Source organism: Mus musculus, chromosome 8 (genome assembly GCF_000001635.26).
Source record: "Mus musculus strain C57BL/6J chromosome 8, GRCm38.p6 C57BL/6J".
NCBI classification, from domain to species: domain Eukaryota; kingdom Metazoa; phylum Chordata; class Mammalia; order Rodentia; family Muridae; genus Mus; species Mus musculus.
The window spans coordinates 121540248-121567000 of NC_000074.6; the positions used below are offsets into that span (position 1 = coordinate 121540248).

A 26753-nucleotide genomic window follows, 5' to 3' on the forward strand; every position below is an offset into this window, starting at 1 on the left:
AACTCGAGGAGGGAGGGCAAGCCTGTGGTTTTCTGCATGGCACAGACCACTTATTAGGACCACCACCCCTTCCAGGGGCAGAGGAAGGTGCCGATGACCAGGGCTAGTCACTGAAGGAGCTTCCGGATTCCCTGGGGCTCCTGGTCTCAGGAGGGACTAGTAGGGAAGATGTGAGGCTGTACAGATGTATGGGGACATCTTCTGGGCGGAGCCCAGCCTGAGACTCTCCTCCCCCTCCTCTCACCCATAGGATGGACAAGAGGCTGAGGGAATTTCCTCACCGACTGACCCGTGATGCACACATCCTTTCCAAAGGTCTGAAACGAACCCTTCCTAGAAAAGACAAATACGGATGTGAAGGTTCTGAGTTCTGTGCAAACTTTGGGCTGGGCATCGGTGGCCCTTGGCACTACACTAAAGGCGGAGAGGTCGTCCTTCTGAGCCCAGGAGGTAGGTATTTCAGGGAGACAGAAGGGCAGGCTAGCACAGGTGATATCTTCCTAACTGGTGTGAGACCCTGTGTTCCCAAGCCAACCTGTTTCAATACACTCCAGCTAAAGCCAGGCTTGGCTCTCAGGAGGGTCCTAGGGCCTGAAGATCCCAGGGCTCCACTGGCCCCTGTGAGGCTTTGTATACACAGGCTTACTGCAGTAAGAGGAAGATCATGTCAAAACTGTCACAAAAATCCAGTAGACCTGATGACTTTGCCTCAAAGAGGACAGGGTAAGACATAAGAGAACAGGGGGTGCAGCAAAATAAAGGGGGACAGAGTGGCAGAGTGGAACAAAGAGGGACAGAAGACGGGGGGGTGGGAGGGACACAGCAGGACCATGAGCTCGGAGTGACAGTTAACTCTCCCTGGATCCCAGCCACACACTGCCAGGATATTGGCCATGAGAGCATCTAGCATGCAGACATCAAACACCAGGCAAAACTGAGTTTCCATGGCTGGTGTCAGCTTGCTTCACATCAGAAATCACTGCGGCCGGGTGGTTTTATATAATAATCTCAATCATTATTGTCTGCTTTGGTGTTTTGTTGAGGCAGGATTTCACCGTGTAACACACAGCAATCCTCCTGCTTCCGTCTCCCAAGTGCTGAGATCACAGGAGCGTGCTTGGTGTGCTAAGGGCCTTTGAACTCAGTTCTCATGACTGATAACTGAAAATAAGACACAGGGGCTGACCGGCACAACATCTCAGGGGCTGACCGGCTCAACATCCGGACTACCCACAGTAGTCCAGCCTCGAGGTGAGGTCAAGCTGATCTGAGATTGGTCACTACAGTCATAACCCTTGGAACTGCCTGCTAGAATAGCGAGAGCAGTTGTTCTCCTTCTTTGCTGAAGGAGTTACCCTAATTACCACAGGAAGTCTGGGTGGTCACCTGGTCTGTGAGAGAAACCTGCGCAAAGGAAAGGAGAGGGCCGGGGGGGGGGGGGGAAACATCCGGGACCATAGTCCGTGCACACCTGGATACAGCCATGCCTGAAGGCCTGCTCCTGACATTTCCAAGGTTGGAAAGAGTAGGTCGCCACTGCGCTACCGCTGGACTGGGCAGCCTCGGGGCTCCCGGCACTCACAGGTGAGCTCCGAGGTCACCCGTGTGGACTCTGGGCTGACCTGATCTGTCATGATGCACTGTGTTGGGCATGTGCTATACAGCCAGTCGGACCAGAGCCTCCAAGGTCCTCACTAAAGCCAGAGGGTTGCGCTGCTTCTCAACAGCTTCCCGCTCGACCTGCTGATTGGCCCTCGATCAGCCAATCGGGAGCTGTCGTATTCGGGTGTGCACTGAGCTGACAGCTGATTGGCTACTCGCAGGTGGCTCATGGGAGCAGTGGGACAGAGAGGACATTTGGCTCGAGCTCCATATCCTCTCGTCGCCTGGGTGGACATGGAGACCAGCCCGAAGACACTCACCATTTTCTGTGGATGGATCTGTGCGCGCGTAGGACTACCCGGTCCCGATCCCCTGTAAAGAGACAGAGGGAGGTAGGACCGGACCAAAGGGGGTCCCCATGGGCTAAATTCCTCTTTGGGTCGCAGATACCACCAGGGATCCCCAAAGCCATGTGTTATCAAGTAGAGTAACAGCTTGGTGGACCAGAACTTCACAGCCTGTCAGATACATTCACTCTGTGCATCCCAGATACCATCAGAGACACACCTCTACTCAAAGCCGTTTGTTATCAAATACGGTGACAGCTTGGAGAACCTGGGCTTCGCATGTGCGCGCCGGTCAGACGTGCATGAATTGTAACTTAAAAGAAATGTTGCCATCCAGGGCTTTGGTCAGACCAGACTTAGCGTTTGGGACCCGTGAGATGGCTTAGCAGGAGAGTGCTCCTGCTGCCAAGCCTGACAACCTGAGTTCGATCCCGGGACCCACATAGTGGAAGGCGAGTACTCCCTTACATCTCAACTGCCTGTTCCGAAACAGCCCACAGCTGTTACGGGAGAAAATCCAGTCATACTTCAGGCAGGGGTTAAAATCCACAATTTACATAGAACTGCCAAAGTTAAATACCGAGGGAACAAAGCTGCCACCTGGACTGGTGAAGGGAACAGACTTTGGCTCCCTCCAGGGGCTGCCCTTAGCAGAGGATGGGGGGTGTGGATACCTGCCCCTGCCTCCGTGCTGCCATGGCAACCACTCCAGAGCACATCCCTAAAACCACCCCATGACTCTGGGGTCCGCCCCTTGGCCGACCTTCTCATCTGTTTCCTGAGTCCCTGTGACGACTTTGGATTCCTGTCTTGGGGGTCTGCCCCTAGAGGATCTCAAGTTCTTCCCAGCACCCCGCGGACAGTCAACACCCACCAAAGGGGTCCTTCCCCTCCCCCACAGTCCCTCGGCTTCGCGCCACAGACCGACAGTCCACAGCTGGCAACAGCCCAGAGACCTGGTGGGCTGGGGCAGGCACTGTGGTAGCGGCTGGTGCAGCGGGGTGCCGGGCCCCTGCTAGTAAACAACAAGAAACAACTCAGCAAAAAGAAACACCCGTGGATACAGAGAAAGAAGAATGGCTGCCATAGCCATTCTAGAAAGCACAGCAAGCCCACAGCTGAGGTGTCGAAGCTGCAGGAAAGAGGATCCCAGCTATTCAGGAGGCTGAGCCTGGAGCCTGAAGACCATTTGAGAGCATGACGGATGTCAAGACTTCCAGGCCAGCCTAGACTACTGAGGAACCCTGACTCAAAATGCAAAAATAAAATAAAATAAAACAAGATGAAAAAATAAGGGTCTGGAGAGATGGCTCAGGGGTTAAGAGCACTGCCTGCTCTTCCAGACGTCCTGAGTTCAATTCCCAGCAACCACTTGGTGGCTCACAGCCATCTGTCATGCGATCTGACGCCCTCTTCTGGTGGGTCTGAAGACATCGACAGTATACTCATATACATAAATCTTTTTAAAATTATATAAAATAAAAATCAGGCAGGCAGGGGCAGTATATGCCTTTAGTCCCAATACTCAGAGAGGCAGAAGCAGGTGGATCTCTTAGAGTTGGAGGCCAGCCTGGTTCCAGGATAGACCAGACTACATATATTCCCTCCTCCTGCGGACACTTCCCAGGTCTGTCAGGCTGGACGTTGGAGGGTTCTAAGACAAGGTCACCCCAGCACCTCCGACTAGAGTCAGTTACATGTCTTGTCTCGTGCCCTTGCTACAGGGCTCTTAGCGTCTTGCCCTACTGTGGTATTGTGAGCTTCCCGGGGGTTGACACTCTGTCAGCTCAGCCAGCTTGGCCATTACCTTTTCCTCCTGGGGTCGCTGGTATCATGGCCATCCCTTTGTTCCCTGTCTCCAGTGGTGACACGTCCCAGTTCTTTCAGTGGTTGTGACTGGTCTTTCTTCACTCTGCCCTCCAGTGTGCTGTGGGACACAGCATCACCACCATCATCCTCACTATCATCAGAGCGGGAAAGGGAAGAGGCCCACACGGGTTCTAATAACTTGCTACTCCCCAGACGCCTGTCAGCCTGCTCCCCATGGTCCTAGGGCTCCCTTGAAGTGTGTGGGAGAGGCAGCCACCTACTTGCCTGTGCACCGTCTGTGTCCCCCACAACCATGGTACTCCGTGGAAGCCAGCCTTCCAATGGAACTATGGAATGCTGGGAACAGAGGCTCCACAGTGATGACGGGGACAAGCCATTCCTCTCAGGCAGCCCTTGTCCCCCTCCTGGCTCCAGAAGGGCAGCATAGGCCCAGAAGCTGCAGGCGTGGACAGAAACGAGGTCTCCCGGGCTCCGGGTGCGGAAGGCTCAGTGGAAACTTTCTGAGTGGTTGTCTTCAAAAGGCCCACCTAGCACAGGACTCCAGAGAATGCTTCGTTGAGCCCGGAGCAGCTGTCCAGACCTGGTGTCCAGAGTGATCCAGCAGCTCCACGCAGCAAGCTCCAGAGATCAGCCACAGACTGGTGCCCCCCCACCCCAGGCAGCAATCGGCTGCATCATGGCCTCACTGGGGCACAGGCAAGTGGAGTCAGACCCAACCCCCAGCTGTTCTCTCAGCTCTGCCCCACATCTGACCCTCTCTAGCTCCTCATCCACACCTAGACAGCCAGGAAACTATATCTGCAGGCCTCACTGCAGCTATCTTAGCAACCTGGAGGCCATTCTTAGCAAGGCAATCCAGGTATATCCTCAGCCCCTTCGGGGGCTTCTGTGACGCTCAGGGAGCCACAATCCTTATCACGGCTCCTGGGGCAGTAGATAACGCTGAAGAGCCACACACGAGAGACTCCATCCAACTCTACAGCTCAGCCTCCTTCCCCGACGGTGCTCCTTGCTGCTCCACGGTGCCATGTGCTCCCTCTATGAAGCCTCCTGTCCCCTCAGCCCGAAATGTTCTGCCTGTCACCAGCCATTCTCCGCAGAACGGCAGGGCTATGCCTAGCTCCAGCCAGCCACTAGCCCATGTGGACTCCTCCCCAGTCTCCAGCCCAGGTGTTCCCTACTCAGGTGGCTCCTTGTGTCCTTTCTCCTTCCCACACTTCTCCACTGGCATCTTCTACAGGGACAGTGCAGAGACCTTGAACAAACATCCCGTCGTACATGGCCACCATCCCAGTGTGCATACAGAAAGAGGCCACCCTGGCCATTAAGAGGTGGGCACCACTGTGGCCTGTAAGGAGGGATGGCGGGGACAGTGAGGAGCTTCGAGGACATGCTCCTTCCTGTGCGGGAGGGAAAGCAAGATGGTGCAGCCACTGTCAGATCGAAGCAGGGTTGGTTTTTGTTGTTGTTGAAGTATTTCTGTGTATGTGTGTTTGCCTGAATATATGTTAGTGTGGCACATCCACACGGCACCCACAGTGCCAGAAGAAGGCACAGAAGCCCCTGGAACTGGAGTTATAAGATGGCTGTGAGCTGTCATATGGATTCTGGATACAAAACCCAAGTCCTCTGCAAGAGCAGGTAGTGCTCATAACCAGTGAGTCATCTCTCCAGCCCTGGGCAGGTTCTGGAGGCTGTGACTCCCCCCCCCCCCCACAGTGCCTCGCTGTACTCTGAAGACCCTACCCACACAAACGATATGCCAGGGTGTGTAGAGCTATTCACAGGATGCCCAACTGCAAATAACCCAAGATCTCATAGCAGGAGAAGCTTGAGGTACACCCACCCCCAGAATACTAGTCAGCCAGTGAGCCGTGCAGGAGTGTGACTGACAGGTGCTGCGGGACGGGGGAACCCCGACACGGGCAGTTACATAGACTCAGCAGGGAAACGACCGCCATGGGACAGACGGCTGTAAGTGAGAAGCCCAAGTCTGCAGGATAAATCACATAGACAGTTAACAGTGTGTACTGTTAGATTCGAGTAGGATGTGCAGGTGTGGTGGGACCAGCTCGTTGTGATTCCAAGACCTGAGAGTCTGAAGTGACAGGAGCAGGAGCTTCAAGCCAGACTCATCTAGTTAGAGAGACTTGGTCTCTCTCTCGTGTGTGTGTGTGTGTGTAAGTGTATGAGTATTGTGATGTGTATATATGATGTGTGAGTGTGATGTATATATGATGTGTAATATGTGTGATATGTGTGTGTGATGTGTGTGTGATATGCGTGTATGATATGTGTGTGATACATGTATGTGTGTATAAGTGTGTGATGTGTGTGTATGAGTGTGTGATGTGTGTGTGATGTATGTGAGTGTATATTCCCTATGGAAACAGTTGAAAAAAGCCTTAAAGGGGCAGTAATGGAAGCAAGTCGAGAAATGGAATGAGCTCCCTACTGTTTGCACAGACGCAAACAGTTTAGAGAAAGGTGACATCATTCTGTCCCCACTGTGGGGCTTAAGTGTCCCTCAACTCAAAAAAAAAAAAAAAAAAAGAAAAGAAAAGAAAAGAAAAGAAAAAAAAGTCCCATGCAGTCACTGGAGACAATACCTCCAGCATCTTGCCCAGCCTCTGCAATGTCCTGGGTTCAGTCCCCAGTACAGCCTGTAAATAAAACCATTTCTACCGGGGCAGAAGTGGTTACACACAGCCAAACTTGAAAGGCAGTGGTAGCCGGGCACAGTGGTGCACACCTTTGATCCCAGCACTCGGGAGGCAGAGGCAGGCGGATTTCTGAGTTCGAGGCCAGCCTGGTCTATAGAGTGAGTTCCAGGACAGCCAGGGCTACACAGAGAAACCCTGTCTCAAAAAACCAAAAAAAAAAACAAAAATCAAAACTTGCTTGGACAGACTCATCTTTTTCTAAATGTCTCTAGCACTAAGGATGGGGCTGCATGGAGGCCTCTCCCCTGGCCAGAGCCCCTTCCAGGGAACTTCTAAGAGCCCACTACTTGGAGGATTGCGACAAACACACCAGGTTACCAGGCAGGAGGTGACAGCTAAGCCACATGTTGCACCTTCCTTTCCAGATCAAGGTGAAGCAGGATAAGGAAGAGATCTTCCCCAGTGGAAGAGGATGGAGAAGACCCTCACGGTGTAGCGGCTTCCCCAGAGGTTCCCACACCGCCTTGTGCCCCAGTGGGCTTTGAAGCCACAAGAGTCCTCTTTGCTAAGGTATTGTGGACTGCAGTAACCCGGAGCGCCCACTAGAGGTCACACCACAACCTCTTTAAAAGGAATGGTCAGATTGACAGACGGTGCCTGTAGATGGGAGAGCTAACGTAGGAGGTAGACTACATCAGTGCCAGATCATGACCCCTCCATGAGCCCCCATCTGTAATGCCAGCTCCCCCATGTGTAATCTCAGTTCCAGAAAGCATCCACCCCTGCCCTCACAGCTGGCTGGCTGCTGTTTCCCACAGGATGAGAAAAGGCTGGAAAGGAAAGGGAAAGTCTGGCGAAACCACCTGATATTTGCTTTAAAGTATTTCAGGTCTGGAGCTGGACCTCAGAGGTAGGCACCTGCCTGGTGTCACCCCCACCCCTGTGAAAATGAAACTGTCTCAGAGACCTGTGTGGAGACATACCAGTCCATCACTAGTCGCACCGCACCTTCCCATCTGGACCCCAATTTCTCATTCTGACAGGAGGCCACTGCACCTCAGATATGTCTGAAGCAGGGTGCCACCCTGGGGGAGGGCAGAAGCCCAATGGTGGCCACAAAGCAGGAGCGGGCGTTAACTGCATGCTTTTTAAGTTTCATAGGTTGCATATCTGTGTGTGTGTGTGTTGTGTATGCATAGCTATACACATCTGTGAAGTCCTGAGGTTGACACTGAGTGTCCTCAATTGCTCTCCACTTTTTTTTTTTTTTCGAGACAGAATTTCTCTGTGTAGCCCTGGCTGTCCTGGAACTCACTCTGTAGACCGGGCTGGCCTCGAACTCAGAAACCTGCCTGCCTCTGCCTCCCGAGTGCTGGGATTAAAGGCGTGTGCCACCACGCCCGGCTTCACTCTCCACTTTTAAAAAAAAAAAAATTTTTTTTTAAAGGCTATTTTAAAAATGTGTGTCACAGGGCTGGTAAGATGGCTCAGCGGTTAAGAGCACAAACTATTCTTCTGAAGGTCCTGAGTTCAAATTCCAGCAACCACATTATGGCTCACAACCATCTGTAACAAGATCTGACGCCCTCTTCCAGAGTGTCTGAGGACAGCTACAGTGTACTCACATTAAATAAATAAATCTTTTTAAAAAATGTGTCACAACCAACCTGCGGTCAGTCAGACACCACCTTCGCTGAGTGGGTTCTTCCCCTCGCTGCACATGTGAGCTTCTGGCCGATTCTCCTGTCTTCACCTCACATCAGACCCATCAGATGGAATGCCTGGATCAGACTCAAACCATGGCATCTGGGTTTTGTTTTAATATGGACTCTAGGAACCAGAACCCAGGTCTCCTGGCTGCACAAGCTCCTTATCCACTGAGCACCTTCCTGACCCTCCACACTACTTAAGTTAGTGATTTTGTTGAGCCCACTCACTAGTCAGAGGGCCCCAGGAAGCAACCCTCCTGTTTCTGCCTCCCCAATCCTGGCATTCCCGGCACTTGGGTGTTGGAGTTTTGAACTCAAGACTTCCATGCTTGTAGAGCAAGAAGCTTAAGTGTGAAGTGACCAAATGGAGCTGTTTTGTTCTTATATTTTACATAAACATAATACTGCACCTCTTCCAGCATCCCATAGTGCAACAGTGATTCATAAACATTGCTCTGCCTGCCCATGCCCTCAAGGTAGCTGGGCTGGGGCCCTCTGGGCTTTGCTGAGACCAGACAGACATCTGAGTTCTCAAAGCTGCCATCTTCGCTGTGGATGCCTGACTGAACATGTACCCATTTCTGTCCTAGAACAGCACTATTGCCCTCCACCACACTGCCATTGTCCCTGGGGGGGGAAGGGCACTGGATGGGGACAAGGACACAAGCTCTAACAAATCACCCTGATCCTTCATCCTTATGTGGAAAAACCAAAGGATCTCTTTAGCTCATATAGGAGTTGGAGAGGTTAGCTCTGCAGCTAAGAGCCCAGCTGCTCTTACAAAACAGATCCAGGTCCCAGTCCCCATGTGGCAGCTCAAAGTTATCTGTAACTCCAGTGCCAGGGGACCTGATATCTTCACATCTTCTGAATTCTTCAGGCACTGGGCATATGTGTATGATGCACATGTGCAAGCAAAACACACACATAAAATGTTAGGTGAGTGTGTGTGTATTGTGTGTGCCTGTGAGATGCACGGTCCCAGCCACCCCTCCTGAGGCTCCCATCTCCACCTGAAGAACACCCGAGAAACAAGTCAACAACAAGGCTTCAAAAACAGGTTTACTGAGAACCGAAAGGAGAACCACACATCCTAGGCGAGTGACACAGGTGATATCAGGCACCAGGTACACAGCAGCTACTGTTTCAGGGTCCTTCCCTGACCCTAGGCAAAGCGGAGCTGACCTGAGAGCTTTTAAGAGCCACCCTCTGTCCAGAACCAGGTGTGTGTGTGTGTGTTGTGTGTGTGTCTGTGTGTGCTCCAGACAAACCCCATGCTCCAAACAGGCTCGGTGAGCACAAGAAACGGGCTGAGAACGCACATGCTAGCACTTTGTGCTGGTCTCTGTGCAAACACAGAGGACTCCACCACAGAAAAGCACCCGGCAGGTTCCTTCAGTGTCACGACCCACAGTGAAACCCTTCTTGGAAAGTGGGTCATGTGGGCCGGAGGTTGGTACAGGTCAGGCGCTTGATGTCCTCTGTGCCCCACTGTCTTGAGAAGACAGTCCCACACTAGGCGATGCAGGTGTCCTGAGGTTCGCAAAGTCCTGACAGCTGAGCAGGATGGGCCCTCTGCTCTAATGCCCATAGGTCCTGAAAGGTGAACGAACAATTATACCCTGGGCGGTATACTGTTCACAGCGAGCCTGGCAGAGAGCTGCTGAGGGCTGGGGGAGGCAGCCAGCAGCCGGGGAGGTGCCCCAGATGGCCAGATCAGCGTGTTCAGCTCCAGGTTCTTGGGGAAGGAAGGCGGTTAGCAGGCGAGTGCCTCATTGCTTGATGTGAAGAAGGCCTGGCTGGCGCAGCAGTTGGCCAGAAGCCACTGTCAAGTACCCACTCTATAGGTAGACATGCAGGGACAGGAAGTGTGCAGAGCTGACAGCCCAGAGCAGAGGGGCCCAGAGTCTAAACTCATGTTACAAGGAGCCAGACAGCTGATGTCAAAGGGACACAAGGTGAGTCAGGACCAAGGCATGGAGTCTAGAGCTCCCCCCCCACAGACACACTGTTGATGTCTGAGGTCTGAGTGATGGCGGTAATGTCCTGACACTGGCAGGCCTGAAGAAATCGGGACATAAACAGACACCGGCAATATCCTCACTCGAAAGAGTCCAGTCCCCGCTATAAACTTCCCGAGGCTTGCCCCTGACCTTACCCATACCATCTCCACACACAGCGGGGCAGGCCAAGTGTGCAAACCCACAAGGCGCCTTTTCTCCAAAATCCATGGGCTGTGCAGCCTGCAGCAGCAAAATTACAAGAGCAGCCAATGGCACTGGCCTGGTGAGGCCCGGGGACAAGGATGTCCACCTGCCTTGTTGAGCGGACTTCCAGGGCCTTGCTGTTCTCTACATGAGGCCACACTACATGCAACAATGGTATCAGCCCCCAACAAGCCTCGTCTGCAGCAAGCAGGGCGTGCGTTTAGGGAAGCCGGTGTGTGGTGGGCTAATATGGCGTGAGCGCCCCCACTGAACCAGAAGCGGCCGAAGACACTCAGGGAAAGGTTCTGGGAAATGCACACTTCTGCTTTTCTCCAGGGAAACCTGACAAGAGCTACCCGCGTGCCCAGCTACCTGCTCTCCACTGACTCTGCGGCTTCCTGGTCACATCCGCCACTGTCCAAAGCTTCTCAGGACTAACAGAGCTCGCCGCAGGTTCTGTTACTGCTCCTGACAAAGCCAGCATCCTAAAGCCCTAAAGGCAGCTTGCAAGCAAGGGTCCTTCCTTCACCACACTACCTCTCCTGAGTCTACAGGCCCAGCCTCGAGTGGCTGCCATCTTCCTAAGGTCCCTCGCCAGCGGGATGAGTTCTCAGCATGAGGGCTTGCCAAAGCCCCAGGGGATGAACAGCCATGGGGGAAGGGCGGCCTAGAGGCATGCTAACACTGGAAGCTCAGGCAGACGCTCCCAAAGGCTGGGCTCAGACAGGGTCCTCAAACACAAACACTAGCAGGCCCGGCACACTGATCTCTGAGCAGGTAAGCCCTCAATTAGCAATGCTCCCGGGCACATGGCCACAGAGAAGTATCTAGAAGACTGCCTTCACCTACAAAGGGCTTGACAGTGCTCGCTGCTGACAAGGTCGTCGGTGTCAACACTTGGAGAGGCATCTGCACAGCCGTGAAATGAGAGCACCAGCGATGTGGTGTCGGCAGGCGGGCCCTCCAGATAAACGTGTGGAGGACCAAGGGAGGGCATTCGGCTGCTGGGGACAAGCAGGTGGCTGGCCTGACAACTCGGCTCTACTTCGAGAGTGGGTGTGGCCCAGAGGTCACCAGGGGCCAGAGTGGCGACTCCCTGGCAATCTTTGGTGGCTCCTAGCAACCAGGACAGAGGCCATGGTGGAATGCCCTGTCCAAGATCTAAGCAAGCCAGTGAGGAAATGGAAACCTATCCCTGAGCCTGACACTCGGCCATCCCACAGCGGCCACATCCAAGCAGTGACCGTTTAGGTCATTGGAAGGGAACAGGTGCACAGAACCCTGCCCCCTACGACTCACGGTGGCTGGGTGATATATAACCCTTCCTAGGGGCAGATTTGCTTGCTTCAGAAAACCAGCAGGCATCCATTTAATTCTCCATGCCACAGGCACCGGTCATTCAGCTCGATCCTGGCTCAACTCCGTTTATTTTCTCACCATGCTTAGCGTTCTCCTTCATAGCTACCAACAAGTCAAATGTACAAGAGTATGTTACACACTATACAAGAAGCGTCCCGGGGCGACCGGGACCCCAGTGAGGAGGTGTGCGTTCATTTCTAAAGTGCATGCTTCCCCCACCCGGGCCCCGGTGCAGCCTCTCCGCCCACGATGCGGAGGTCAGGAGGTGAGAGACTGGATGTTCCTGAGCATCTCGTCAAAGGCCTGCGGCGACGGCGCGGCGGCGTTCTGGAAGGTGGCCTGGACTCGGCTGTACAAGCTGAAGGACTTCAATTCCAGCCACAGAAATCCAAAGCGGTCCTCATCAAACAGGACGAAGACTCCGGGGGTGCGCTCAGGGCTGGTAAAGCCGTGGCCAGCGATGAGGCCTGTGCCATAGAAACTAGAGAGATGAGAGATGAGAGATGAGAGATGAGAGATGAGAGAGAGAGAGAGAGAGAGAGAGAGAGAGAGAGAGAGAGAGCGCCATCAGAAGGGACCCAGCCGGCAGGAGCCCACACCACACAGAGAACACCCAGTGTACACCACCACAATGCAGACAGCCATTTCCATAGCTCCCCACCACAACACAGCAATTCACAGGTGGGCGGCACCCAAGGAGGGCCTCGCCAGGGTTAGGCTCCAGGTTCCTGATCGAATTTGCTAAGCACGCGGGAGCCCTGGACAAAGGCCAGGGCCCTGAGCCACTTAGGTAGTTTGTGTACAAGAGACCAAGACTTGGGTGCTGGAGAGATGGCTCAGCGGTTAAGAGCACTGACTGCTCTTTCAGAGGCCCTGAATTCAACTCCCAGCAACTGCATGGTGGCTCACATCCATCCGTAATGGGATCTATATCCTCTTCTGGTGTGTGTCTGAAGACAGCTACAATGTACTCATATAAATAAAAATAAATCTTAAAAAAAAAAAAAAGAGAGGGAGAGACCAAGACTTGCCTATTTGTGGACCAGAAGCTACTGTGACAACTGAGGTAAGTAGGCCAGGCAGGCCCACCAGGAACTCTCCCACGCCCCTCCCTGCACCCAGGTACGGACCCGGCTTGAGGTTGCTCAGTAGAGCAGGGAGAATAGCACTATAGATGCGAGGGTGCTCAGAGCTGCTCAGCTGGGGAAAAGCCTGTCCAATCAAAGGCCACAGCGGCTAGAGAGGGTCACACATCCCCTGCCACAAACGTTCCCTTTCTCATCTATGCAGGACAGCCTGAATGACCAGGGTAGCCAAGGCTAAAGGTCGAGAGGGCATGAGCTGGGACCTGTATGTTTGGTTGCAAGCCAGTGGCCCACCACATTCAGGGGTGGACGGGAGGCGGATGACACCTCGCCCTCAGCAGCCCCATGAATGGAACTCACCTGTAAGATGTGCATGGTGACGCCACCCACAGGATGCCCAGGCACACTGCAGCACGGGAACTCTCCTGCTCCCCCTACTTGCCTAACCTGTGGGGCATTTCCCTTGTCTCTCTTACCTGGCTAGCCAGGTACGTTATCTTTTAATCCACTGGTGAAGCTTTGCTATCTGTGCCACCTGAAGTGGCCCGTGTCCTGGGACCTTGGAAATCCCACTGTAGGTCCTTCTAGGACAGGTGTTGTGTTTGAGCTGCAATGGCGTGTGTCCCGCCCCCAGGCTCTGGGTTCGAATGCTCCCGGTACTGCTCTGGAAGACTGGAGCCCTCAGCAGGTGCGGCTGGGCTGCAGGAAGTTTACTGTGGACAGCCTCTTTCCTGGTTCACTTGTTAGCTGCTTCTGCCACACACTTAGGGCGGAAACACAGCCTAGCCACCACCAGCACCACCACAAATGGCTCAAACCAGTAGCCTAAAGCAGACCTTGAAGCAGTAAGATGGCCCAGTGGGTAAGGGCATCTGCTTTGAGACCTGCCACCCTGAATTCAAGCTCTGAAACTAGCGTGAGCGTGCAGAGTGCTGACTCACAGCTGTCACCTGACCACCACATGCACCCTGGCACATGTGCCCTCCCCACAGGGATCCACCCTCCAGGGAGCGCCGGAAGCTGTGCTGGCTGAGAGCTGGGCCCACGGTCCTTACCATAGGCGGCAAGTGCGGGGGTAATCCTCGTTCCTCGAGCTGACACCCACAGGAAGCACAAACGGCTGCCCCTGCCCAGACGAGGCCGACTGCTCAGCTGCCTCGGCTCCACCTCCAGGCTCTTTGCCGTCCTTAGCAGGTGGCCCATCAGCGGCCTTGGCTGAAGGCTCCCGGGGTGGCGCGGCGCCCTCGCCGGCCTCCTGCTCCTGCCGCACCTGCTCCCGGACCTCCAGGACAATCCTGGAGAGCTCGTTGAAGTTTCGGAGGTTCTCCACGTCCGGCAGCTGGATGCGGCGCTGCAGGTCAATCTCTACAGTCTGCTGCCCCGCGGGGATGTTGGGGTCGCCCTGTAGAAAGGGCAGTTGACAGCCGTCAGCAGGGCCAGGAGACCCACAGAAGCATCAGAGCCTGCTCAATGCTGCCTGGCTTTGCCTCAGCGTCTCACAAGAGAGTCTGAAGGTCCCCTCAACAAGTCAGCCCCCTGGATGGGCCAGAGAGTGACTCGAGGTGGTCTGAGGGAGCGCAGACACACACAGGTGCTCCTGGGCCTAGAGACCCCCACTTGTTTAGTATGTGGGTCCTCTCAGGGTCTGGCTGATAACAGGCCAGAATATCAGTTCCTGAGCCTGGCCAGAGGAGGCTCCCATCACCCCCATAGTGGCAGTCCGTGCTGGTGGGAGGGACTGTGGGCTGTGCCACCACACAGCTGGGACCCCAATTCTGGATCCTACCAGAATTGTGTGTGGAGTTTCTCCCAGAGCAGAGGGACGTGAAGCCCTGACAGAAACCTAAGATCCTCCCCGCAGAACTCAGTGACAGAACATGTTGGCAGAGAGGTCTTGGCAAGGAGTGGCCATGGGTATAGCCAGCTCAGAGGAGGGGCTTTATCTGAGGCTCAAGGCCAGCCTAGCCCACAACAGTAGCCACACCAACATGAAGTGTGGGGAACCAGTGTGTTAGCCAGGCATCTTGGGTCCCTTTTCCAAGTTGCAGCTCATCAGAACCTGGCAAATCTGGGATACAGGGCGGCCACCCACTGAAGCCCGTGCCCACCTTCAGAGCACGGTGGACTCACGCCTGTCTACCAGGTGGGTGACTCACCGTGATCTTGGTGCCCCTGGCGCGTGAGCCGTGGAAGCTGAGCATCACAATCTCCAGCCCGTGGCTGCCATAGGTGCCCTTGAAGAGGCCGGGCTTGATGAGGTCGTCAGGGTGGCTGGGCGGGAGGTAGATCCGTCGGTAGGTCAGGCAGTTGCTGCACCGGGGGCAGAAGAAGCAAGGTGTTCAGTGTGGCTAGGCAGGCATCCTCTATGCCTGAGCAGCCATTTGCCCTAGACCTTGGGCACAGCCCTCCTGGCACCCATGTACACCCTCAAGGCCTAGAAGGGCAAGCCCATGAGCACAGCACAGCTCAGCTTCACACTCAGAAAAAGAGCCCATGCCCACAGCACTGGGAGGCTAGGAAGAGGGACACTGGGCCTCAGCACACGCTGGCCACTTGATGGCTGCGCTGGGGTGACACAAGACAACAGATACCACAGCAGAAGTGAGGGATGGGGCTGTGCTCACAGCACCCAGAGAAAGGGAGCTACACCCACAAAATGCAGAGCTTCAGAAAAGAGGGACTAAGTCCACAGTATCTACACAGAAAAGGAAGAACAGATTAAGCAATAAGTAGTAAATATATGCAAGGAATCCACATATATGTAAACTCACAGCCCAGTTATATAAGATAGTCATCAGGTAGCCCTGGTGGGAGGATTTTTCTTCTGAGAAAGATCCCAAAAACTTTAAATAAAACGTATACATTAAAAAAAAAAAAAAGAAAGAAAGAAAGAAAAGAAAAGGAAGAACAGTGCAGAATCAAAAGGGGGGAAATACTGTGTTCACAGTACCCAGAGAAGGGAGGACTGTGTTCACAGTACCCAGAGAAGGGAGAACTGTGTTCACAGTACCTAGAGAAGGGAGAACTGTGTTCACAGTACCCAGAGAAGGGAGGACTGTATTCACAGTACCTAGAGACTGGAGACAGCATGGTCCCATAGCCAGGCCACACTCTCCACAGAGAGGGGCTGTCCTCACAGCTACAGAGAGGGGCCGACTTTGCACTCACAGCACCGCAGCGGCCTGGACTCACTCGTACTGACTGGTGTAGATGAACTTCATCAGAATCAGCTCCTGCATGTGCTCGTGGAAGATGTCTTCCAGCGTGCGGCCCCACTCCTCCCTCAGCCACGTCCGAAACTCCTTCAGAGAACAAGGGCATGCGAGTCACCAAGATGGAAGCGGGGAGGCTGCTGTGTGGCACTGAATGGACCAACACTCCCAAGCTGAACGGGCTCCCTGGCGGGCGGCCAGGAGCAGGAGCTGTGAGCACCTGGGGTTTGGGTCTGAGGATGGCCCACCTGGGAAAAACCAGCCCTCACCTTCCCAGGACGCACAGCCTCAGACTCCTAAGAGGGCAGGGAGGTCACACGGCTTCTGTCAGGCAAGGCTGGGGCTAGAACCCCCGCCCCAGGCAGCAGCGAGTGGGCCTGGCTGTGCCCATGGTGGGAGACAGTGATCCACACTGATCAAGCTCCACCCTGCACAGCCCAGGGGACCTCAGGCACCGGGAAGACCTCGGGCACAGCAGGGTCCTGCCAACCCAGCCAGCGGGGCCACCGCCTATCGCCACCAGCGAGAGACAGAGACCTTGCCTGACAGATGGGTGGACTCTCCCTTCCCACAGCACTTACAAAGCTTGCTGAGTCCACTCTACGTGCATTTATAGAAAAGGAGCCTTCATGAACACAGCACCGTGGGACACAGTAACTCATGTGCACTGTGCTATTGTCTCCTGAAAGTCCTGCTCACTCGGGTCAGCCTCTGACCACCGAGGACAGGTTAGCCTCTGCTCAGGAACCCAGGAGCCATTGTGGGGCCCAAAGGAAGCCAGAGAGAGCAGAACAGAAATACAAAATCTTTCAACTTTCTGCACACACACACACACACACACTCTCTCTCTCTCTCTCTCTCTCTCTCTCTCTCTCTCTCTCTTTTAAAAAGGCAGAGGCAGGCATATCTCCCTGTACTGGGGGCCAGCCTGATCTACACAGTAAGCTCTAGGACAGTCAAGCTGACAGTAGAACCTGCCCCACCCTCAAAGTTAACCCTTTCGTCACAGTGGCTGTTCTTGTGGAGGAACTCAAGAACATGGGGTTTTTTGTTTTTGTTTTTTGGTTTTTTTACTTTATTTTATTTTTATTTACTTAATCTTGGTTTTTTTCGAGACAGTGTTTCTTTTTTTTTTTTTTAATTTGTTAATTTTTTTTTAAGATTTATTTATTTATTATATGTAAGTACACTGTAGCTGTCTTCAGACACTCCAGAAGAGGGAGTCAGATCTCATTACGGGTGGTTGTGAGCCACCATGTGGTTGCTGGGATTTGAACTCCGGACCTTCGGAAGAGCAGTCGGGGTGCTCTTACCCACTGAGCCATCTCACCAGCCCCGAGACAGTGTTTCTCTGTGTAGCCCTGGCTGTCCTGGAACTCACTCTGTAGACCAGGCTGGCCTCAAACTCAGAAATCCACCTGCCTCTGCCTCCCAAGTGCTGGGATTAAATGTGTGCGCCACCACGCCCGGCGATCATGTTTTTAATTTTAAAAGGAACACAATTTATTTCTAAGCCTCAAATAGGTGACAGACGAAATAAAACCACCTGAGTGGGAGAAAGGAAGGCTTCAGTGTCACACTGAGCTGACTGGCGCTAACGTCACGCAGAGGCTGGCCTCTGGGGTCATTAGGAAGCCTCCAGCACACAGCTCGGGGTCAAGAAGAGTCATCACCAGGGCGAGTCCCAGCTACACACACAAGGACAGCATCAAGGCCTGGCAACCAGCTCAGGAGTGGTGATCATGCCTGGCACTGGACAATCACCATCTTATGCTCCCAACAGCCCCGGAGACAGCCAGCGGGGATGACAGGGCTGTACTTCCTGTCTCCCCGCCTCACTCTTCACCAGACACCCAGCTCCTCGTAAAGTACAGGCGCCTCACTCCAGCCAGGAGCACGCTGCATTTGTAATCAGGAAAAGACCCTCCCTTCAAAGCCATCGAGCCAGGTAGAACCCCAGAGCCCATCCCATCAGGCATCTCCAGAGACTGAGCTCATGACCTCTGTCTAAGGTCTTAACAGACAAGAGCACACTGGGAAAAAAAAAAAATGAGAATTCCAATAGTCTCACAAGCATCAAGCGGCGACTGTAGGAGAACAGAGTTAAATGGCATTGTAAGAACAGGGACTTCCCCCAAGGGCAAGCGCTGCTCACCAGAACACCCATGTGGGTCTCCACAGACCCTGGGAACTGAGAACGTGGCTAAGGTCTAGCCATCATAAACGGCTCCAACAGACACCCACACTCAACGATGCCACGTTCCTCTTAATGGTGGTGTGGCTTAGACGCTCACAAATCAAACCTCAAAAGCAATATAAACTCACTCGGGCAAATGGCCGGAGGCCCAGCACATGGGCATCCACTGTGCTGCCATGCCCTAGACACTCAGGCCACCAGGCTCCTGAGTGAAGACAGCCGCTCTGAACTGCCCTCAGAGCCCCCTGACTGCCCGTGGAGCAGCGGCTTCCGGAAGTGTGAGTGGGCAAAGCCGCCAGCAGAGGGTGCGGGAAAGCACAGCGAACACTCTCAGCCTGGTCGCGGAGACTGGAGACCGTAACCTGTGGATGTTTCTGTAAGGCGGACCTCGGCACACTGCACAGTCAGGGCTGGGGGACAGAGTGCCACCATTCCAAACGATGGGCCCTCACATGCTCTACCTAACCCAACAGGAGGAGGCCAGGCCAGCGCCCACGAGAAAAAGACAACCGGCCACGCAAACGTCTCTCCGCAGCCTCCCTCCCAGGCTTCAGGACTCACCTCCTGCCTCCCACCGGACATCCTGTGGTGATCTGTCTGGTTACACTTGGTGGAGAACTCGTCCCTCTTCACAATCTTCCGCGTGACCGTGGAGGGAAAAGGACGAGGAGGGTGGATGAGTCCCAGTGTCCGCCAACTACGCTCCCCACCAAACCCACTGAGATCCAAACGTGTCCAGTGTGGTGGTGCAGGCTGCAACCAGCTACCTGGGAGGCTGAGGCAGGAGACCCCAGTTCTGCCTGAGTAAGAGGGTGAACCCCAGGCCAGGCTGGGCAACCTAGTGAACTGTCTCTAGGAGGGCTAGGGTACATAACTTGGCCTCATCGGGGATACCTCCGGCATGCTTGTGGCAGAACTGTGAGGACCTGGGTAGCAGTGTGGGGCACAGGCTTGTGATCTCAGAGCTGGGGAAGTAGAGGGGGGGGGGGGGCAGGGGGGATCTCTAGGGCTCAGCAGCCAGCACAGCATGACTGGCTGGCCCCAGGTCACAGCAAGAGACACTGACCAGAACACAAGAGGGATGGCTCACAGGTAACAGCAAAGAACACTTGAAGCCACTCCCACCTCCACAAAGATGCACACACAAGCCCAGGTGAGTGCATGTCCACAGACATCCTCACACAGGTGGCATGCATACATGCCCACCCAAATAAGTTTTTTAAAGGGCAATATTCCAGTGGGCTCTGGCAACCCCCATCTTCACATAGCCTCACACAGTGTCCCCCACTCTACTGAGCTGGACCACCCACAACCTGCAGCCACCGGGTCATGGTAGAACTGTGAAAGGCTGTGGCTGAAGGTGCGCCCAGCAGGATGGCGCTGGGGCTGTGACAGCCAAAGGAAGACAGACAGCCCTTCACCTCACATGCATGTCGCGTCACAGAGGACCCAGCTCTCCTCTACCTGGATGTGGCCGTTGTGGGGCCCTTTGTGGCCGTACATACACTCCACTGTAGCCGACTTCCTCTCCATCAGATGGATTCTAAACAGTGGCTTGAACCGCATGGGGTCTCCCACGTGGGGGTCATGAGGTGGCAGGTACATCCAGCCAATGATGAACAGTCCGTCCACCTGCAGCAGACACAGTGGTCACGCCAGGCAGGGTGCTGTCTCTCAGCCACAAGTTCACACCCAAACCTGTGTCCTCAGGCACGAGCCTGCAGCTTCTGCATCCAGGAGCTGAGGGCCCTGTGGCCCTCAAACAGTCCAGGGGCACACACAGAAGACCAGAAGACTGCTTACAATAAATCTCTGTTCACTCCGAAAGTAACATCTGGCCCTGAAAGGAAACCCCTGGGGCGGCTTCGCTGCCCATCTTCAGTGTGGCCACTTCCTGCACAAGACCCACCACGGGACTCCCACTCACCACGACGTTCAGCAATCCTCCGTACGGCCCGATATCTGGCTGCCACAGCCCCAAAATGTGTCTGTATCGGTGAAGCACTGTTGGGACAGGAGAGACACAATTACCCAGCATGCTCCTGGGGCAGAGGAAACACCTCCACCAGGAGCCACTAGAGGTGACAGTCCAGCCTGTGCCTGTCACCATGGCCACTTCTGTTCACAGGGTGACAGATGGGTGAATCAGGATGATCCTGAAGGCCATGGAGTCACAGATGGCTACTGAGCACAGCTCACATTCAGGGTAACCAGACAGGACCACAAAGGGACAGGGACCAGAGGCCTTGGCCTGGGATTCAGGGAGAGGGACAACCCAGCCTTTGGACACTGTTGAAGAACTGCCACCACCACCCCCAGGTCCAGCCCAAGACCATCACAGGGGTTCTAAAGACAAGGCATGGGTCACCGGCTCAGGCATAGGCTCTCGGCCTTTTAGCTACAGTGAAGCCGCTGTGACTTGATGCTTACCTCTGAGCCACTGCACTGACAAGCAGGACTCCCAGGGAAGGGCCAGGTGCCGGGCACACTAATGTGGACATCTTACTCTGAATGCACCAACCACCAGCCACACCCTCAGCAGCTACAGTAAGTGTGATGCCACCAGCCGTTTCCAAAGAACTACAAGGACGCACAGGCTGCAGGCACACCAACCCCAGGGACCACAGCTTCCTATGGTGGCCTCGTCACCTCTGAACTCATAAGCACAGACAGCATGCAGCACATGAACCTGGAGTACAGAGTAATGGGGGCACGCGTCTAGGAGTGGCCACTGTGTCATCCTGCAGCGTAAGGAGGAGAGAGCCCACTAGAGAGATGGCTCAACGGTTAAGAGCACTAACTGCTCTTCCGAAGGTCCTGAGTTCAAATCCCAGCAACCACATGGTGGCTCACAACCATCCATAATGAGATCTGACACCTTCATCTGGTGTGTCTAAAAACAGCTACAGTGTACTGACATATAATAAAATAAATCCTTAAAAAAAAAATTAAGCCGGGCATGGGGGCTCACGCCTTTAATCCCAGCACTCGGGAGGCAGAAGCAGGCGGGTTTCTGAGTTCGAGGCCAGCCTGGTCTACAAAGTGAGTTCCAGGACAGCCAGGGCTACACAGAGAAACCCTGTCTCAAAAAACCAAAAAAATAAAAAATAAAAATAAAATAAAAAAGGAGGTGAGAGTGTAAGAGGGAGTATGAAAAAGGTAATGTTCTGCCATCGCTTACAATTGAAAAATAATATATATTAAAAAGAAAAAAAAAAGCTGGTGAAATGACCCATTTCAGAATCACTGGAGAAAAAACAACTGCCTTCACAAACATTAGTGACCGTGTGCTGCAGGAACTGGGACGACAACTCCATCTGGCTGGGCCAACGTTGAGTTACACACAAACCCTGGGAAGAAGCCAGCCTCCTCCCTTCCGCTCACACCAGCCAGAGAGCTGGACATCCCGAGAAGAAACCAGCCGCTGCTCCCAGCACTTAGTCTACAAATGCCTACAAAGCCCACTGAACCAACCTGCCTCCCAGGGCGAGTCCTGTGCTATCTGGAGTGACAGCCCAGACTCACCCAGGACAAAGCCAGAGAAGCAATATTCTGAAACACAGCAAAACCTCAAACATGGCTGCCACCCATGATGGAAAAGAACTGAGTTTATGTCTTCAGGTCCCTCTGCAGACCGTCTGAGCCTGGGAGTGGCCCACACTTCCCTCTAGTCCAAAAGAAAGATGCGACTAACCGTCCTGTCTCATCCTAGTCACTGGGTCACAGCCAGCAGTCCCCGGTGCATGGTAAGAATCAGGAGATGAGATCACCCTATGCATCTGCTGTTAGACTTTCCAAGGCGCTCCCCGCCACTCTGGAGGAGTCAGTGTTAGCGGCTCCTTGGGGAGGGTCGGGGCTGGAGCTCCGTAGGGGGCTTCCCACCACACTCCAGTGTGCGGCCCAGGCATCTCAGGGGCCATCACATCCTGTTACCAAGTCCCTCCTTGTCCTTGGTCCTGCACCTGCCTCTGACCTCAGGAGCACCCACGGTCACTCTAAGTGACAGACAGACAACAGCTCCATCCAAAGACAGGAGTCCCTGAATACTCTAATACACTGGCAGTGCACAGATCTGTGGCACCTTGAGTCGGCTTGGGACAGTCCTGCCCTCAGGACATGTCTCAAGGTTCTTCTCAGCCCATCCAGCCCAGGAGCCTGGGGTCCAAGGGCCTTCATCTTCATGCACAAGTCCCCCCTCAGGCAGCAGCCCAGGTAGGGCCTGCTCCCAAAGCCTTCCTGTGGCAAGGTGTCACAGCAGGCTGGTGAGAGAGCCCGCTGAGAGCCCAGCTGGCGCTACGTGCCTGGAAGCCAAAGGTGAAAGGGCAAGAGGTCAGGTGCTGGGCCTCGTTTTCTTCTTCTCTGGCACACCAGGGGCTCACTACCAGGGATGCCCCTACCAAGTGCTGTGTGACTCAAATGTACTTGAACCTTGGCTGGACAGCCACCGCCACCCTGCCACTGACAAGCCGCAGGGCCACCAAACAGGAGGCTGAAGTCCAGGCACTCAGCAGCACCACCCAGAAATGAGGAGGACTCCACACTCTTCACAGACCGCCGGGAGGGCTGAGCATCCAGGCAGTTCCAGAAATATCTCATGTGGCCCTACATGGGGCCAGCTGTCCTCAAGGCTTCCCAGAACCACGCCCCTCCTCCCCACCTCCCTTGAACCCGGTGGGGCTGGCAGGACTTGCGGCTCTCTCTCTGCTCAGCAGAGAGGGCTACTGGGCCCAGGACACAGTGTTCTAGAAACCCCGTCCAACACCGTGTGGGAAGTGTCTGCAATCTGCACACCGCCAGCCCTCCCAGGTCCCGTGCCCTGCCATGTCCAAGTCTTCCCATACCCTGGCCATGACCTTGGCAGTCAGTCCACCTCTGTGCCAGCCAATGTAAGCAAAGGTGTGTGTTAGCAGCTATTCAAAGTGCCAACACAGCCCAGGAGCACACCAGACAAAGGCAGCATGTCACAAAGCCGGGACTGTCCCCTCGGGGAGCCAGAACCTGGTGTCCAGACCTTGGTGGCACTCTGGGAAATAAGTCACAAGCTTGTCGTTGCTTTTGTTAGACAGGAAAAGGTCATTCACAGCCTGTTTGTTTGGGTGGGGGGTGGTTGTTGGAAATAGAACTCGCCTCCTGCTTACTATACGGCCAAAGCCGGCTTTGAACCCAATTCTCCTGCCTCCACCAAGAGCAGGAACGGCAGGCAAGACCTCTCCAGCTCTGGTCTTTCTTGACAGCTGAAATCCTCTCCCCAATCCTCACAGCATCAAAAAAAAAAAAAAGTCTCCTGCGCCCAGTCAGAGAGGGAAAGCCGGTGGCTTTTTTTATTTTTATTTTTTAAATCTTATTTATTTGTATGTGTGTACACATGTGCCACAAGGAACCTGGAGGCCAGACAACTGGATGGAGTCAGTTCAGGTAACCAGGCAACAGGGCAAGCATGTTTATCCACCCCTTGTCTGACATGGGGGGAGGGGAGGGGAGGGGAGGGGAGGACCGGGACAGTACACAGGAATGTCCTGTGCACTCACACAAGTAACTAATAAACGCAGATGTTGGTTTACATTTCTTCTGGGGCCTTTTTGGGGAGGAGGGGAGTCTTGTTTTGTTTTTGACGGTAGTCCCATTCTATACCTCACGCTGTCCCAGAACTCACAGCAATCCTCCTGCCTCAGCCTCTTGAGTGCTAGGCTGACAGGCACGTGGCGCTGAGCCCAGTTCTGTGTTATTTTAGAATGGAGGAGCTTTAGAGGCCTTTATTCTCTGCTCTACCTGACTTTTTCTGCAATTGCATTAAAAAAATATTAGTGAGCTGTTCTTGCCTAAACCAACAACTGTGTTGTGGAGAACGTCTTTTTGTATTGTATGGCTGCAGCACCTGTCATATTTTGAGTCTGAGTCTTATTTCTGGGAGCACGGGGCTGGGAGGCAGAACCTGACCTAACTTCTACAGGGCTGCCCAAGACCCTAGAAGCTACTGTGGAAACTCAGTCCATACACAGAGAGCCTAGGCTACCACTCAGCGCGACCCACCACAGCTGCAGCAGAGGAAAGGAGAAAAAGCCGGGACAGCATCTCCCAGGGTGGGAAGCGAGTCTGCCCGCCCACCCACCCGCCTGCTATCGCCCATGCAGCAGCAGCAGCAGCAGCAGCAGCCACAGCGCAGGGCGTGAGGTACGTACGGCAGGTGTACACATCTCTGTACTCCATGTGCTCATAATCGGGGAGAATTTTCATGAAGCGTCCTGACTTCACTCGAGGATTTATACCTGAACGGACACAGCAGGAAAGGCTGAGGGTCCCCTCACAGGTGAGCGGCTGCCATGTGATGTGACCTGACATCCTCTTCCTCCTGCTACTCCTACTTCTGGGGGGTCAGACAGTGCCAGACTGGCCAGGTCAGCTGCACTATGGGGCATGTCTCCACGTTTATTGCGACTCGCTGCAGCCATAAACTCTGGTGGCCCCTGGGATCCAGGAGTGGGAGAGCAGTATGGCTGACAGGTCCGTAAAGTCGTGGAGGGTTCTGTCCCTACAGAGGCACGGCTTCACACTCTCCTGTCCTCACGATGTGTGTTCTAAGACATCACATCTCTCACTGCTGAATCCAGACTGGCTGGAGCGGCCACCTGTTCAGGGGCTCAGGCTGACTCCCCTCAGCCATCAGGCCCAGCTTAGGAGTGTTTGCAGACTTTCAGAACCTCAGCTCCCATACTCAGTGTGCAGTACGCTCTGGCTGATGCAAAGCAAACACCCAGGTGCTAAGAGGCAGGCAGAGGCTGGCCCTGCAGCTGCAGCACATTCACAGAGCCAGACAGCAGAACGCCGCTGTCCTTGCCTGCCTGTCTGCCTCCACCACACGACAACGTCTCCAGACCCTGTACCTGGGAGGGTTCTCCCTCAGGACAGAGGAGCACAGCTCTGAGGAACGCCATCCCTGTGTGCTCCATGGGCTGTCACGAGACACTGACACCTGGCCAGCGTCCACAGCTGCGTCCCTGTGAGGATGAGGCTGCGGCACTCATCACTCCTGGGGGGCAAGCTGTGCTGCTAGCTTGTAATGAGGGTCAGGCAGCCCCGCAGCCACCCGACTGCAGTGTGGGACATATGAGCCCCATGGATTCTGAAGAGAGGCTAACGGGGGGCAGGGATGCTGAGCTTAGAGGGAGAGGCTCTGGGGAGTGAAGGGACTGATGGGAAACAAGACAGGGGTTGATGCGCTCACAGAGGAGGGAATCGGAGCTGCGGAAGGATGGGCAGCACGGAACAGAGGCAGCCGCTCTGAAGCTGAGGGAGCTGACGGAGAAAGCGACTCCACTTATCAATTCCTGCAGGCCCAACTCAACTCCAGAAGGCCAGAGTGTTCCTCCCCAGCCACACACTCAGCTCGTCTCCGCAACAGCAGACGACTGTTCACTGAGACAGAACCACAAAGGCTCCCAGCAGGGTGTAAATGTTTGGGGTAACAGCTATGCCACTCACCCTGACCTGGTCAGTGTACACTGTGTACATGTACTGAGGTCACTGTATCCACAGATACACACAATTGTCATGTATGTTACAACAGAATATATGGGGTGGGATGTGGGTCCCAGACAATGAGAGCATTTGCCGAGCACTGAAATCCCGGGCAGCACCAAAGTAAAATATAGATTCAATAACTAGAAATGCAGGCCCTGGATGCCTTTAACCGTCATGGACTTGAAAGGACTGTATCCAGGACAGCAGCAAGCATCAACCCCACTGACAGTCATGGCCACTGCCACTTATGGAGCCCTGGCTCAAAGGCAAAGGTGCAGAAGACAGAGGACTGACTCACGTTTTGCATAGACGTCCCGGCAAGACACACCTGTGATCTCCAGCTTCCGCAGGTTCTCACAAACGCCATACTCTGCAACAAGAAACACGCTAGATGCAAAACCAAGGAAAACTCGCGCAAAGCAGCAGAGATGCTGACTGTGACAGGCGGGGGACTCGGCTGACACTTCCTCATTGGGAGGAATCTGCCTTCCCTGTGTGACCTCTCTGCTTGCTCACAGCCAAAGTCCCTGCCGCGCTGCAGTGAGGGCCGCCCAGCTCTGCTGTCTGCTCTGCTATGGTCCAGTAACCTAACTGTACAATGGACTGAGGCACTCGGGACTCTGGAAATGGTGGCGGCCATTCGCATCTTTATGAGATCTGTAATGGTGGTGTTAGGTTCCAGATGGCCGGAGGTCTCCTTAATGCACAGTATGGCTGGACCTGTCCTTACAACAGACTCTGGAGAGCAGCACTCAATACCCCTGTGGTAAGCTGCCCTAGTCCCCAAGGGAAATGCAGATGGAATGCACTGCCCTTTCTTTCTGTCAAAGGGTTACAAAGGTCATCCCATCTTCAGAGAAATCTGTACCGAGTCATCTGGTAGAAACCCCTCCCCAGTCAGCACTTTGACCAAAGCAGAGCCAAGCTGCACCCTGCTCACAAAGGCACTTGGCTAACAACTGTCCCTTTAAGTTAGCCAATAGTGTGAGAGGGTGAGGTGAGCTCTGACCATTCAGAGTGAGAT

General features: G+C 54.3%; 2 protein-coding genes and 1 long non-coding RNA gene across 14 annotated transcripts in view; 1 reads left to right on the forward strand and 2 right to left on the reverse strand.

Moving 5' to 3' along the window:
- Positions 1–4092, reverse strand: part of 1700018B08Rik (RIKEN cDNA 1700018B08 gene) — a 13564-nt gene extending 9472 nt beyond the window's left edge. Inside the window, exons 1-4 of one of the 10 annotated variants that reach the window (NM_001382231.1) lie at positions 4044–4081; positions 3757–3876; positions 1923–1974; positions 282–333 (exon numbers count right to left, since the gene is read on the reverse strand). In NM_001382231.1, the coding sequence (NP_001369160.1) occupies positions 282–333; positions 1923–1974; positions 3757–3790 (138 nt within the window). In that variant the 5' untranslated portion in view covers positions 3791–3876; positions 4044–4081. Of the gene's footprint in view, positions 1–281; positions 334–1471; positions 1708–1922; positions 2090–3756 lie in introns of those variants that run through there. The other 9 variants (NM_001382232.1, NM_001382230.1, NM_001382233.1 and 6 more) reach the window with 9 other exon arrangements.
- Positions 4093–4140: 48 nt separating this feature from the next.
- 1700030M09Rik (RIKEN cDNA 1700030M09 gene) lies at positions 4141–7405 on the forward strand. Its single transcript, NR_045903.1, has 3 exons — positions 4141–4475; positions 5020–5110; positions 6868–7405. It is a non-coding gene; the product is annotated as an RIKEN cDNA 1700030M09 gene (long non-coding RNA).
- A 1790-nt stretch (positions 7406–9195) lies between these two features.
- Positions 9196–26753, reverse strand: part of Fbxo31 (F-box protein 31) — a 29422-nt gene continuing 11864 nt past the window's right edge. Inside the window, exons 2-10 of one of the 3 annotated variants that reach the window (XM_006531477.3) lie at positions 26028–26099; positions 24391–24477; positions 20139–20215; positions 19676–19843; positions 18773–18847; positions 15995–16104; positions 14959–15112; positions 13858–14204; positions 9196–12198 (exon numbers count right to left, since the gene is read on the reverse strand). In XM_006531477.3, coding sequence (XP_006531540.1) covers positions 11976–12198; positions 13858–14204; positions 14959–15112; positions 15995–16104; positions 18773–18847; positions 19676–19843; positions 20139–20215; positions 24391–24477; positions 26028–26099 — 1313 coding nt within the window. In that variant the 3' untranslated portion in view covers positions 9196–11975. The remainder of the gene's footprint in view (positions 12199–13857; positions 14205–14958; positions 15113–15994; positions 16105–18772; positions 18848–19675; positions 19844–20138; positions 20216–24390; positions 24478–26027; positions 26100–26753) is intronic. The other 2 variants (NM_133765.4, XM_006531478.2) reach the window with 2 other exon arrangements.